At 42.0% G+C, this 15,701-nt stretch overlaps 2 protein-coding genes across 2 annotated transcripts; both read right to left on the reverse strand.

Annotated features, from left to right (window-relative positions):
• Positions 1 to 4,308: 4,308 nt before the first annotated feature.
• Positions 4,309 to 11,466, reverse strand: LOC149258522 (uncharacterized). Its single transcript, XM_089421150.1, has 4 exons — positions 10,160 to 11,466; positions 7,957 to 9,412; positions 4,723 to 4,827; positions 4,309 to 4,581 (listed from the first exon to the last, which is right to left on the reverse strand). Exons 1-4 carry the CDS (start codon positions 11,464 to 11,466, stop codon positions 4,309 to 4,311), a joined length of 3,141 nt encoding a protein of 1,046 aa, XP_089277276.1.
• A 692-nt stretch (positions 11,467 to 12,158) lies between these two features.
• LOC149258523 (uncharacterized) lies at positions 12,159 to 12,689 on the reverse strand. The gene has a single exon (XM_089421190.1). The coding sequence runs from the start codon at positions 12,687 to 12,689 to the stop codon at positions 12,159 to 12,161; it is 531 nt and encodes a 176-aa protein (XP_089277316.1).
• Positions 12,690 to 15,701: the final 3,012 nt, after the last annotated feature.

Consider the following 15,701-nt stretch of genomic DNA (forward strand, 5'->3'; position numbering starts at 1 on the left):
AGATGATACAGTGCATAGCAACCTCCCGTGAAATAACAACAGAAATCTTATAAACCAGACAGAGCAAATCAACATTGCCACGAAATACCTGAAGTATCATCATCGCGGTTACTTCATAAAAAGTGCCAAACATAATACAAAGAACAATAGCACAAACAAGCACCACACACATTTGTAATAAAATTTTATTATTATGGGTTGATAAAGAAACAGAGGATACAGAGCTATACAGAGGCCAACCCCCAGTCAAGTCGATCACAAACAATGAACTATGATCATCCAGAGGCCAACTCCATTGAATTTTCTATACAATTATTTACATATTTTACATCATCAATACAATGGTATAAGAAGTGCAAGTGATCAGAAGTGCCGGTGGATTCAAATGATTTAAGAAAGAAGGGGGAAGCACTGTATTAGCTGATCCAGCGAAAACATACCACTGACCAGGAATCTCTAAACAGAAAGGTGGGGTGCAGTTCCTATTCGATGAAGGAAAGCAAAAAATACCAGCAATTGCCCCCAAATTGTCACCTCGTGCTATACCAATCTCCTACCAAATCACACTCCTTTCAAATTCAGATGTTCAGCCAGAAGTCCAGTAGTATCCAACGCCTTCTCCATCAGTCTGCCCAATTCTTGCAGATAGACTCAGGATCATGCCTTCTACTTTTCAAAGGAAACCCCCAGTGGCTAAAAGGAGTATTTTACTTCCTACAAGGCCAAGAAGTGGTCCTTGCTAGACCAGCCCTTGCTTTCTTGCAGAGGAAGCCACCTCCCCTTTAACCAACTTATATTCTCTATTGATCCTTTGCAGATTGCATCTAGTATATCACTGTAAAGATTTCTACAGTAGTTTCCAACTTTTATTTCCCAACGTCCGGATATTGGCACCTAATGGTAGCAGTCCTTTTCCTTGTGTTACATTTGAGAACAACTCTGATTCCTAGCTTCTATTCACTCACAAAGACCATTGATCAATTTACAGTTAAAAATACCACAGGGATTATACCTGTCTTCACCATTTCTCTCTATTGTTTGAAAATTCTGATAATATGACATGCTTTGTTTCACCCACATAGATGCAACTGATCTACTATAGTATCATATCTTCCTCCTCCCATATGCTAACTCATTTCTTAGTTCTTCCATATATATGTTTCCTAATAAATGAAATGAGCAAGAACCAAAGCATCCATGCTTGCACTAAAATCATCCAAGGATGAAAAATTCAATCAGAAAATGTGCAACTGAATTCAAGCACTTCACTATTGCTTTTGGGCCTGTGCATTTAACAATTGCATTGAAAATTCCCATAAGATAACTCTGCAATTCCTTATGAAAGAAATTGTTCTTCTCACAGTCAGATTTTGGAGGTAAAGCCATCTAAAGAAGCTCTTTAACTGTCCAAAATGATCCTCCACTCTGTCTTTTAATGCTTGTTGGTTTAGGAAAGGTTCCAGAAGTATACATTGATTTCTGATTCACTGGTGTTTTACAAATAGAAGCTTGGCAACAAGTGAAATATCAACACTCAATGTTATGGTTGTTTCTCCACATTGAGGGCTAAACCTTTGTAAATCCACACAACTTTAGAATTTCAAGATTTGGGAGAAAAATATGGATGCACACTCCCCATCAAAATTTGGAGGATGGTTAATCAAAACAAGATCTCCATCATGGAGATGATGGTTAATCACTTCCCACTTTCTTCATTGCTTTGGAAAATGTATTCCGACAATTATAACGTCCCTTTTCAACAAAGGTTCTACATTGTCCTCTGTTGATGATTTTCATCAGTTTGTTCATATGAACCTCAAGATTCTCTTGTACCTCAACGGTGTTCAAGCCCAAAGACATCTCTACAGTACCCTCACATATTGATATAACTAACAGTTTGAAGCAGTTACCAACTTCACCAAGATCCATCCATGTGATTTATTGGAATGTTATACATACTTAGAAGCTAGAAGCATCATCATGAGGGCGAAGATTAATAGTTACAATCTCTTCAAAAGGCTGTGACGCCTCCAACACATTGGCAAAGTCAACTGGTCTTGAGTTCCCATGCTATTTGTTGTCATCTTCGTATGCCATTAGAATAGTGCAATCAATTTTAGAACTGAGCCTAGATAATAATTTCATGTTTTGTAGGCGATGAGACAGAGGTTGAATTATAACATTTTGTGTCCACATGATGTCAAGCATGAAGAGATGTTCCTTCACAGCTCTGGGGTATCCAGAAATTTGAACATCTAGACTTGAAAAGCAGTGATCTTTGTAGTGTGCTGCCCCCTAACACTCCCAAAAGTGTAACAACTTTAGTGTTGAATGAAGATTGTTTCACTGGAAGTATACCTTTGCAGGTAGACCATCTTGATAACCCATCAAAATTATTTTTAAGTGGTAACTCATTATCTATTGGGATTCGTTTTAACCTCAAAACTCTCGAAATGTTAAAGTATCTTGACATCAATTCCACTACAAATTCTGATAACAATCCCTCCCTAGTTGGGGAATTTGTTAAAATTGATAGTACATGATTGCCAGTGCAACTTTCTTCTCTGAATTTTTCCATGCAGAACTTGCCCATCTTACCAATTTAATCACTTTGGATATGACTGAATGCACAATCAAAATTGTTGCCAAAAAAATTGGGAATGGAGAGGATCAAACTTATTCAATGATGAAACACTAGTAAAAATTGGAACCTTAATTTTCCGATGAAACTTGACCTCTAAATAAGAAGCTTGAAGGATCATTTGTAGAGAGAGTGGACCATTTTCAAAACCTTTTGTATCTAATGACTATATAAGTCATGGATTAAATGGACGGATTCCCGTGATAATTGCCAGCTGTAAATTGCAATTACTACATTTGTCATTCAATTTAGTGTCTGTGCTACTCCCTGATGATTTCTTAGTTCTAGAGTCAATTCTGAATTTTATTGTTGAGGCTAATCTTCTTGTTTAGGTACCACATTTTTCATTTAGTGCATAGTCTAGGCCCTCTTCCATCTTGGCTTGGTAGATGAAGAATAGCAACTTCTATAAGGTTATCCAAAAACCAGTTTCAAGCTATTTGCCTGAGGAATTGGGTAACCGATGTCTCACAACATTGGCAATTGATGCTAATAGGCTCTATGGACCGATACCATCAAAGCTTCCTTCACGTTTAACATAAAAGTCTATAAGTGCAATCCATGATAATAGGCAACATTGTTAGGAAAAAATCCCAATTCCTTCTCCAAAGTATCCAACATGTCACTAGTATCAATTTGCCGACTGATCTATTTTATGAATTATTTCTATAAGGAGTGCAAGTGATCAGAAGTGCCAGTGGATTCAAATGATTTAAGAAAGAAGGGGGAAGCACTGTATTAGCTGATCCAGCGAAAACATACCACTGACCAGGAATCTCTAAACAGAAAGGTGGGGTGCAGTTCCTATTCGATGAAGGAAAGCAAAAAATACCAGCAATTGCCCCCAAATTGTCACCTCGTGCTGTACCAATCTCCTACCAAATCACACTCCTTTCAAATTCAGATGTTCAGCCAGAAGTCCAGTAGTATCCAACGCCTTCTCCATCAGTCTGCCCAATTCTTGCAGATAGACTTGGGATCGTGCCTTCTACTTTTCAAAGGAAACCTCCAGTGGCTAAAAGGAGTATTTTACTTCCTACAAGGCCAAGAAGTGCTAAGAATCTATGTCAAGCACTAGAATCTATGTTAACACTGTGATTCATCAATGGTCTTTACCTGTGTAGTTTGAAGAGTTGTCATTCTATAGAACAAAGACTATTTATCAGCTTGTAATTTGTACAACTTGTATAAGCAATTCTAGATTAGGTGGATTTAGTTCCTTTCTCCTACCACCACTGTAATTAGTGCTGTCTTCTTTCAGTTCTACCAATTTTGCACACTTCTCTATGATGAGGTCAATTTCGCAATTCCTCGGTCATCAAATGACAGGGCCATGTTCGGCCAGTGTGGTGAATAGTTCTCCATTGCTTGTCTTTTGTTCGATGATCAACAAATCATATTTGGCAAATCCCAGTGGTATTGTGCTTTCCAGACCCTGGCATTGCTGTGCCCAATTTTTGTCTTTAGCAAGGTAATTGTCACAGTGAAAAACAGATGAACGACGATGGTTTTTAGAGAACCATCATCCATACATACAACCTTCAAAGGCAATTACTTAATTCCATTGCAAGAGGCCCAAAATACAACATCTACGAATAGGATTTTATTAATCCAAGACTGTAGAGAAAATGCTCTAACTTTGATTTGAAGAGATCACCAAGGGAGAATCAGATGGAAGGTTCCCTTGGAGGAGATTTTGTATGCATACAGTCATATTTTACTTGCAAGATTGTTAGTCCAATTTCTTGGCGAACAACTTCTACTGTCTTGGCATCAACGGGGTTTCCAGCTGTATCAGTCACATAGAACACATCAGCTACCTTATCACCCCGCGTTGACACCTCTGCTTTTGTAACTGACATCCCATTTTCTCTAAATATGCGAGTCACCTCCGACAGAAGCCCAACACGGTCGTTGGTGCAGAGTTCCAGTCGCATACCCTGAATTCATAAAATATCATCAACAAAACTCACACTAAGCTGACTAAAATTTAAAAAGGATCAAATTTGAATGCACTAGAAATCCCAAGTCCTAGGGTTTTGAATAAATTTCCACCATGGATTCGATCCTTGGACTCATACCTCTGATGTTCTTCGTCTAATGGCAACCTCCAAACACTGAATCACACGCTGCTTCTCTGCTTCTGAATACACGGGGCAACCATCAGTATGCCTGATGTAGTACTCCTGTATCACAAAAGAGAAGAATGGAAATAAATACCCCAACTCTTCTTTAACCTAATTTAGATTCAATATTAATCCCATTAGGGATGTGATCTGAAACCACCTATACCTGGTTTAACAAAATCAAATTAGGAAATAAACATTTGAAAAAAAACAAAGATCCTATGAAAAATCAAGTCCCTTGTAAGAAACCATAACGATGAGATAGTAAAACCGTATAGTGCATATTCAGATTGCAATTACAGAGATCAACAGAGAGCTCATTGTCCCTTGTAAGAAACCATAACGATGAGATAGTAAAACCGTATAGTGCATATTCAGATTGCAATTACAGAGATCAACAGAGAGCTCATTGAGAGCAACAGAGATCCAGATCAAAAAGCAGACAAGTTTACAGAACATCAAATACCAAGCCCCGGGACAATAACCAGCATATAGCTCTACCATCAACAGGATTATTACATGGTCTTTGAAGAAATCCAAAGAAGCAAATAAACAAAAATAAAATCCACCGAAATCCCTCAAAAATCCTAACAAAACCAAACAAGTATCAGTCGTCCACCATAGGTAACAAAAGTGGGCAGTGAAACATTACAGTAAAATATCTTGCCATGATGATATTCGAAGTCCATCATTGCCAGCCAGAGGGGAATTTGATTTCAGAGGGGTTCTCAGGCTAAAAATGAAACCCCTTTCGCTGCCATGAGAGCTCAGCATTCGTCCATGGATATGGCGAAATCGAAGACCCCATGGTTTTTTCAGAAACACCTCTGGTTCGTCCCCTGAAAATCACATACTCTGTTGTCAGCGGTTCTTTCCAGTGTTCGTCATCGTTTCACCTGTTGAATATCATCTTCCCCATAGTCCTCCAACAACAATAAGAAACGCACAAAGAATTGATCCAACAATGGCAAACATTTTAATCGTCTAATATGAGATCGGAGGGATCATAGTAAGACACGTAACACAAGAGGGGAGTTGATTTCAGAGGGAAACGCCTTACAACGTAATTAGGGTTACAATAATTTTATATTATGACTTATGCAGGGTAAACACTCACTATTACAAAGGACTATTGCAAATTATCTATTTTTATTGAATAATTTTAGAAGAACCTATTCATAGTATATTCAATGGGAGATAGGAATAGATATATCTACAACAACTTGCATCTGATAAATATATACAATGGGCTTAGTGGTTTCCCTTACTAGAATCGTGGTACAACACATCCTTCTATACTTAATCAAATATGTCCCCATTAATGGAACTTAATGATATCATCCTCCATCCATCACATCAACCCTTGAAAGGGTTTGTAAAGGCTCAAGTAGTGGAGAACCACATAGGAAACCAATAGGAGGTTCTCAAAATATTGAAGGACAAATTGATTATAACACAAAAATGGATGAAACAACAAGCATATCAAAATTGTAGTGAAATGGAATTTGAAGTGGGGAATTTCGTATTTGTGAGTCTATAACCATATAAATAGATGTCCATCAAGCAAGAAAAGAAGGACAATAAATTATCATAGAGGTGTTATGGCCCTTATAAGGTGTTGTAGAGGATTGGAAGTATGTCTTACAAATTGGAATTGCCTCCATCTTAACATGTAGATCTATTCTTCCATATTTCTTACTTAAATAACGTAATCAGTGACAATATACCAATCCAAACTATTTGATTAGAGATTAATGAATAAGTGAAAATCATACTAGAACTAGAAACCATATTGGAAACAAGGATTACATAGTTGAGAAATCAAAAAATTACTAAGTAGCTCATCAAATGGAAGAACCTAACAGTGGAAGAGGCAACATAGGAATATGTGTTGTTCATGCTGAAACATCTATAGTTAGTTAAGTGCTTAAGAGAACACTTGTTTGAAGGGGAGGGGAAATTTAATCCTTATATATTCCCAATGTTATCCCTAAAAATTCCTATTAACTCCTAAATACTAATTTATTACATTTATATTATTATATTTTTATGTCATCTAGAACCTTTCATTATACCATGTCATTATAATTGTACTATTTGTCTCCTATTTATATACTAAGGAGACTGAATCTTAGGATCACCAAATATTGTCTAATACACTGTATCCATTGTAAAAGGAGGTTTTCTGATCATTTTTTAAGTGTAAGGTTCATAACAGTGTAGTGGGTAATGTCATAACCTACATTTAATACTAGATTGACTACATCCAAACCAATCTTGTCACTTTTATTGTCCAAAAAGATATTGTAAAAGGGATTTTTTGTCTTTTTTTTTTCCACTGGAAAAATCAGTAATTTTCATTAATATTAGAAAATTACATATAGTAGATGCCTTGGCATTACTGTGTTGTTCATACAAAATTCACCTCACAAGGTGTTGTATCAGAAAGTAGTTACAAAATTGTGCTGGGTACATACATATGTCTGGCTGTTCAAGCCTAATCTCTATCACAAAAAGATCCTTTTTGTATACAAAATAGCCATAGTTCAAAATAGTTTCATCATGTCAAAATAGTTTCCATTACTGTCAGTTATCGGGACTGTTGTCCCTCTGTTCTCTCTGATCTATGAATGGCCTGTGGTAAAACCGGTGCTCTTCGGTTCCATTCTGCTCCACAATTAGCCATTCACCTATGGGAAGTGTCGAGGCCTCTTTGGATAATTTGTCAGCAACGCTGTTATGTTCTCTGTAAATATGTAAACAAGAGAAATGATTATATGCTGCTTTGAGAGTGAGAGCATCATGTAATATATTGCTGAGTGTGTGTGTATGACATGTAGTGACATTATTGATCCAGTTAACTACCACCATTGAATCCCCAAAGATATTGATATTTGTGAGTTGATGCGATAAAGTAAAGTGTAATAGATTTCGGATGGCAGAAAGTTCAGCATAATTATTTGATCCATTTCCGAATCCCATTTTTGCAAGGTAATGGTGATGTTTGTTAATATGCAGAATGAAGCCCCCTCCACACCTCGTTTGGTTTGCTGCCCCGTCGAAGAAGGCCCACGGGGTGGCTCTGTCGATGTTGGGCATGGGTTGAATGATTCTAGGCCAAGATGGAGGCGGATCGGGTAGCTCATGATAGGCAGCGATGATGGTGGCTTCAACCCGGCTCCAAGATACCGATCGATCCTCGAAGACAGCTCGATTCTGCGCAAGCCAGGTATACCATGTAGCCACGAGGGGGAGATTTAAAAGTTTTGAGCCCGGATGACTGTGTGTCCAAGCGTCCCATGCGTCCGATAGATCATTCCCAGTCCAGTTCCCAGCCATGCCCAATTGATTGCGGATGTTGGTCCAAAGGGTGTGGATAGCAGGGCAGAGTAGAAATATATGCTCTGAGTTTTCTGATGCGGCCTTACAGAAAATGCACCAGGATGGTCCGTAGATGGATCTACGAGTAAGATAGTCACCTGTGGGGACAATACCTTTAAGGGCACACCAGAAAAAAAGTCTGGAGCGAGGTGGAGCCTTAAGCTTCCAAATGGTATGCCACCACGGGTGAATCGGATCAGGTATTCTGTGGGATATGAGTGCTTTGTACCCATACTTTGGAGCGTATATACCATGATCCGCAGGGCACCAAACAAGTTCATCCGGACCTTGTTTAATGCGAATGTGGGATTCTGATAAAGCCTCAGTAAAGTGTTGCCATTCCTGATGCCAATGAAGTGGGAGATCCAGTTGCTGGGCCGATTTCCATGCTTGGGAGAAAATGTCAGTGTGCTGCTGATCGGCGATTTGTGCGAAATGCCTGATGTCGCGGGACTGTAGATGAGTAATAAGATCCGGATTGAGGATGTGTCTGCCCCCACTGTTGATCCATGGATCCAAGCCAATCCTGCCCGTCATGCCATCATTGATTCGCCAAGCAAGATTGTCTCGTATGAGGGGAAGGGCATGTACCAATGCCTTCCAGACTGATGAACATCCCTTAGATGACCAAGTTGGTAGTCGAGCCCAATCCAGAATGTTCTGGGGCCATATATATTTGTGATAGGATACCTGTGTCCATAGGCTTTGGCTGGTAAGTAAGGTCCATCCCATCTTGGCAGCCAGTGCCATGGCGAATTCTGGGAGTTCTTTGAGGCCCCATCCTCCCCATTTTTTGGGCAGAGAAATTTTCTTCCAGCTGATCCATGCAAATATTCTCTTGTCCTGACTCCCATTCCAGAGGTATCGATTGCACAACTGCTGAAGTCTCCCAAGTATATTTCTCGGTATCCATGCTAGTGCCATCCAAAAGACCGGGGTAGCCTCTAGCACAGATTTAATGAGCACCAATCTGCCAGCCCTAGAGAGATATCTGTAACTCCAGCCAGTAAGTCTTTTTTCCAGTTTGGCAACCAACCAGACCCAATCAACTATCCTTTGGCATGTAGGCTTCAGATTGAACCCCAGATATTTGAGACCTCTATCCAGAGGGTGGACAGAGTAGGGGAAGGCCTGAAGGGCTGTCCGGGACTCCTGTACAGAAGTACGTGCACAAGTGATGGTAGATTTCAACTGATTTGGCAGCATACCTGTAGCTGCAGAAAATAGTTGCAGGATCTTTGAGAAGGACCGAGAGTCTCGTACACTGCCATCAAGTAGAATGAGAACATCGTCCACAAAGAGTAGGTGTGTAAGATAGCATAGGTCGGATATGCGAAGGCCCCCAATATCTCCAGCCCGCTTTGCAGAGTCCATGAGGCGGCTGAGACCTTCCATGACCAAGAGGAAGAGAAGGGGAGATAGGGGGCACCCCTGTCTCAAGCCCCTTTCAGAGTGGAAGAAAGGTGAGGCTGAGCCATTTATGAGTATACTGAAGGAAGGGGAGGTTATACAGGCCATGATACAAGTGATGTAAGCATGGGGGAAGCCCAGGTGGATGAGGATCATTTTTATATAGAGCCAGCTGACTCGGTCGAAGGCTTTTGAGAGGTCAATTTTGAGGAGGATGGCTTTCAGATTCTTCGACCAGATGGAGTGCAATGCTTCTTGGGCGAGTCCGATAGCCTTGTGGATCTGCCTAGATTCAAGGAAAGCAAATTGCTGCGGGGCAATGGATCGGGAGAGGATGGGTCTAAGACGGTTTGCAATGGTCTTAGATATGATTTTATAGAGGCAGTTACAAAAGGATATGGGCCTATAGTCATCAAAGGATGCTGGGGAATCAGATTTTGGGATGAGAGCAATAAAAGTAGAATTGATGGCATGATATATAGAACCCGTAGTCCTGCTCTCCTCGACCACCCTTAGCAGGTCCTGTCCCAGAACATCAAAGAAGGCTAAGTAAAATTCAATGGTCCATCCATCCGGGCCAGGGCTTTTGTCTTTTTTGAACCATTTCAGCACTCCTTCCAGTTCCTCTGCCGTGACTGGGTTATTGAGAGCCTCTACATCTTCTTCCTCCATGAATCTCGGGAAGTGGTTTGCCACATTTATGATATCAAGTAGGTTAGCTTCCCGAGGGCTCTTGTAAAGATTCCTGAAATGGGTGGTGCCCAGGTGAGCGAGCTTATTAAAATTATCTGCGAAATCACCATCCGGGGAGGGGAGCTTCCAAATAGTATTTGATACTTTCCTGCACTTTGCAAAATTGTGAAAGAACTTCGTGTTGTCATCCCCAGCTTGGATCCATATAGCCCGACTTCTTAATCTAATGGATTCCTCCCTCTCTTGGAGGATCTTTGCTTTTTGATTCTCTAAGTCAATTAGCCTGCATTTGTCTGCAGCTGTAATGAAACCCAATCCTCTATCGTCGGTGAGAGAGGTTAAGTCAGCTTCAATTTGAATGAGTTGTGCCGAATCACGATCCAGTTTCTCCTTTGCCCACTCAATTGATATATGATTTATTTCAGAGAGATTCCTGCAGAACCCTTTGGCGAGGGATTCTGTGTCATTGATAGGGTGGGAGATCCAGTAATCCGCTATCATCTTGACATATGATGGATCCTTCAGCCAGGTGTGATTAAATTTGAAGGGTGCCTTAGGTTTCTTGAAAGGACCCTGAATCTCCAGGTATATAGGATTGTGATCCGATAAACCCCCCGAGCCAACCCATTGTCTGAAGAGATGTAAGCGCTGTTGGAGAGTCCCCTTCATAAGAAATCTGTCTAGTCTGCGAGCAAGAGCAGCATCCCCTACCCGTCTATTCCTCCATGTAGGAAGAAGTCGCTGCATAGGTATATCCAAAAAATTTGTTTGCTCAAGCAGGTTGGTCATGTAATCAGTAATGGGGTCGAATTGTGCTTCCGAGCCCCATGACTCCCTGAACCCCAGAGAGAAATTTAGATCTCCTCCAATAATAACCCGGTCTTCATTCATCATAGAGAGATGTAGTAGGTGCTGCCAGAACGATTCTCTCTGGGAGCAGGGAGCATATACATTGACAACTCTGAGATTCATGCCGAGTTCAGCAGAGAAAATGTCCAACCCAATGAACCCCGCACCCCCCCAGGTCGAGTCCATCTTAATGGAGCGAGGGTTGATACCAATGGCTAGACCTCCAGATCGTCCCACAGCATCAATGGCATGGAAGCTCCAGGCAGGGGCCAAGGCTTGCAAGGCTCGAGTTATCTGTTCTGCTGAGCAGAGTGTCTCTTGGAGCATGATAATGTCGATAGGTTCAGATTCAATGAGCCGCTTCATGGCTAGTTTCTTGGAGGAACTAGCCAATCCTCTGCAGTTAAAGGATAGACACTTCATGGGGGAACACCTCTCGGGGTGTGTCCTGCTCTAAGGACCCCGTCAATGGTCGATTGCCGGCCAGAGACCACCTCTGCCCCAGCTTGTTTAATGGCCTTTGAGAGATGGGATTTTCTCCCTCTGGTATTCAATGAAACCCCCTCAGGTATAACAATGCCCAATCCCGAATGACAGTCTGATGGCTCTTTGGCCGGGTTCCTAGACCGGAGAAAATATGAATGAGGAGGGGAGGACCCCAGGGGGGGCGGGGAGGAACGAGCCACGGGGGAGGATGTGGATATGATGGGTTCAGTGTTGCAGATAAGTGGGGATGATGTTAATGTGCAGTGAATCATGGAGGGTTGAGAGGTGGGTCCAATAACATGATTAACATCAAACGAAGAATGCAAAGAAGGGTTAAGAGAACCCGAATTCATACCCGCTTCAGCCGCCGAGCGAGCCCTGGTCTTTGGTGGCGAGGGTTGCCGCATTCCTGGGTCGATCATGGGAGATGTAGCCGGAGGGGGCGGGCCCGCAGAGGGAGGGCGAGAGATGTTGGGGGATGCCGTCCTGGTGGATGTCGGGGTGCCTCTCGGAGTATCATCTTCTTTCTTGTTGAATGGGCAGTCCTTCGCAAGGTGCCCCACTTTGTGGCATCATCTGCATCGGAAGGGAACTCCTTCGTAGTCCAGCAATTTCACTCTGATACACCTCCCCCACTGTAGCGTGATCTGTTCCTCAAGTCCTTCGCGGGTGTCCAGGTGGACCAGAATCCGCGCTAGAGTTCGGTTCCCAGATTCCACATATGTGCGATCGTAGTCCAGATATGTCCCCAGGGCATTTCCAACCCTAATGAAGACTTCTTCTGCCCAGAATGGTATTGGTAGTCCTGGTAGGCGAACCCAGATTGGTCCAGCTCCGAGCTGTTCCCGTTCAGGGTCAAAGAGGGGGTTCCAGCGCTTTAGGAGGACCGGGGCCATTTCAATATGCCAGTATCGGCCCAAAACTAGATTAGTTTGACTTTCCTTGGTGAATTTGAGGGAGAGCCATCCTCTGGGGAGGACATGAACCACTGGTAGATCAAAAAGAACTCCGCCCCAGATCTCCTGTACCCATTGATTGAGCCTCTGCAACGAATATGTCCTTCCCCTGACGTGCCCTACCAGCACAGTGTTCGCAATATCCATGTAATCACCGAGTGGCCTTGATTCGATCGAATTTGATGGCGATGTCCCGAGCTGTAGCCCTAACACACTTTGCTTTCTTTTTACTAGTGCAGGGGGCTGACGGATGATCTACCAGAGGATTTGTAATGCCTTCCAGGGATGGGGGTTTTGCAGGGCGAGTAACGACAGCAGGTGTCTCAAAGCATCCGGACTGACGGACTCCCGGAACAGAGGGACGAGATGCAGGGGGAACCGGCAGCAGGGGAAGAGGCACCGTTAGGGGGGGAGGGGCCTGCGGATCAAAGGAGGGCGAGGGAGGAGTATGGGTAGCCAAAAAATGCAGGGAGCCCGGCGAGAGTGGGGGGACCTCAAATGGCGGGGATTCGGTAGGGTAAGTGCTTGCAGAGTTTGGAATGGCTAGATAAGCTTCAGGCGAGATGGAGGATGGATGCTGTGGGAGCGCTGGAACAGATGAAGATGTAGACGGAGCGAACCGAGAGCGAGAGGCGAAGCTAGGATTTCCAAAAATAGTCTTGTCCGGCGAGGGATCCACCGAGTAATCCACTGCTTCTTGCTCCATGTCAGCCATAACTGTCGGCGACCGAAAACGACTGGTGGAGAAACCGATGGAGATGCTGCAGCTGTGATGATCCTGGGCTGTGACCGTGGCGGTTGAAACCTAATCGAGGGAGACTTTCGAAACCTAGCCGCGACGGACTGCAGATGTTGCGCGAAAAAACCCTAACCCAATCCTTTTCGCGTGCACTCCGTCCTCCTTTGTTAAAATCCCTCGTAACCTTTTATTATCGTTGATATCAAGGGATTTTTTGTCTTATATCACTAGTTCTTGGTAATAATTGTTATGAATTTAGATTGGATATATAAGATAAGGTAGACATCAACGGTGGTATGGTGCATGCTTCAAGTGGCACCAATCCCGGTAAAAGTAGTTACAACATGAAGTTTTGGTTTGGGTTTTGGTAAGGATGTGTATTATTTGAATGAATGATACTAGAAAGCTATAATACTTTCAAAATAGACATTACATTAGTTATATTTCATAAATTTACAAGGATTAAAATATTACATGAACCAAGTTTTGAGGATTGCAAGCTGGAGAATACAAAGATTTCAAATGGTTGAGAAAGGTTCGATTGGTGGGAAGTAGGGGATCAATATAGGAGGAATCTAATACTTAGAGTGTGAGAAAATCATAAACACATGTATGACCAACAATAGATAAGTTGATAGCCAGTTGGGGAACCAAAAAGAATGAACCAACTGGGGGAGAAGACCCTAATCCAACAAGTGAGGAAACTGAAATTTCTAAGTGGTTGTACTTAACATCTCATCAGTAAGTCATCACTATGAAAGAAATCTATGAAGGAGACATTGTCTGAACACAACATGTTATAAACCTACAAAAGATAGACATTCCCTCTCTTGGAAAGTTGATGATAGAGTGAACAATCAACTTGGTGGGTAAGTTCAAAAATAAGGATGAGTGTTGTAACAGCCCTTGTGAAAATTCCATTTAAAAATATATAAATACCACGGATGATGGGACACGTATTCCAAGCTAAATGATGGGAAAGACATCCTAGGGGGTGTTCATTTGGTTGTTTATGGCTAAAGAAATTGGTAGAGGCAATGGCTAAGGCATTAAAGAGGCAAAGAGGTATTTTGGCACATTTATTTATGAAAACAATGGAAATTAGGAGAAAAGGAAGGTAAAAGGTCATAGGTTGCATGTGAGGAGGAAAATGAAGGAAAATAATGGAAATTAGGAGAAAAAGGAGGTGAAAGGTCATAGGTTGCATGTGAGGAGGAAAATGAAGGAAACTAATGGAAAATGAAGGAAACTAATGGAAAATGAAGGAAATAGAGGCCTGATTAATAAAAAGGCTTATGAGGATCAGTGGGCAAGACTTGGTCAGTTTAGATTTGGAGCTCTCTCATTATTCTCTCTCTCTCACACATACTCTTGGACACTTAGAGTTTTCTTGGAGAACTTTTGAATTGTAGCAAGAAAAGCATAGATGGCAATAGGAAGCAAGGATCAAGTAGGGAAAGGCAGGATCAAGCAGCTACAACAAGCTTCATTGCAGGTATCAACTTGCATGTATATTTTCCTTGCTAGATTTGGCATGCATGGGATTGCATGTGTATTTTCCTTGCTAGATTTGGCATGCATTGGATTGCATGTGTTTATTTCATAGCATGGCATGGGTTTTTCCATGTGTGACAGTATTTTCATCTTAGCCTTGTCATTTCCTAATAGCTTTGATGAGATGGGTTCTCTCATGCATTTTGTGGGGGATGGCCAGATTGGATTCGAAGCTGAGTGGGGTGGATCTCCAAATTGACAAACACATGGTGGTAGTGGTCCTTGAACTAGACTAAGGATGCATGAAGCCACTAGCCTAGTAACCCTTGAACTAGACTATGGGTTGTAGTAAAGCCAGTTTGTGTGCCTCGGTGGGCCTAGGAATCCTTGTCGGTGAATGGCGGGATATACGGTAAAGCCGAGAGGCATATTTTCTTTCTATTGGGCCTAGTGATTCAAATATGGAATGCATGGTAAATCCTGGAGAGTATGTCTCGGTGTAGGGCCTAGTGATCCCTGGATCAGATTGCGGATGCACGGTAAAGCCTGAGAGACTAGGAGGCACTCAAATTCCTCACGGTGTAGGTGGAGAACTTCGGTGGCATCCACATTGATTGGTGTTATTTGATGTGTTCCATGAGTCCCAAAATCATGCTTGGAATATGGCACAGGGGTGATTGGATGAAGAGATACTTGTCTCAGCCAATTTATGGTCGTGTGGAACGTGGTAGTCCCATCACTGTTTGGTTCATTGCATTATTAATGAAAAGAATTCATTCCATTGATTTCCATGTGAAAATGTAATGATGTATATATGGACTTTGATGGCTCATATTTTTATTTTATTTCTGTTCCTATTATGTTTTTTATATGCACATTTACCCAAGAGGATGTTACAGAGTGTTATCAGAGCATGGTTTTAACAC

Source organism: Pinus tabuliformis, chromosome 6 (assembly GCF_031772625.1).
Source record: "Pinus tabuliformis cultivar Carrire ecotype Pingquan chromosome 6, CPIR1, whole genome shotgun sequence".
Classification (NCBI taxonomy): Eukaryota; Viridiplantae; Streptophyta; class Pinopsida; order Pinales; family Pinaceae; genus Pinus; species Pinus tabuliformis.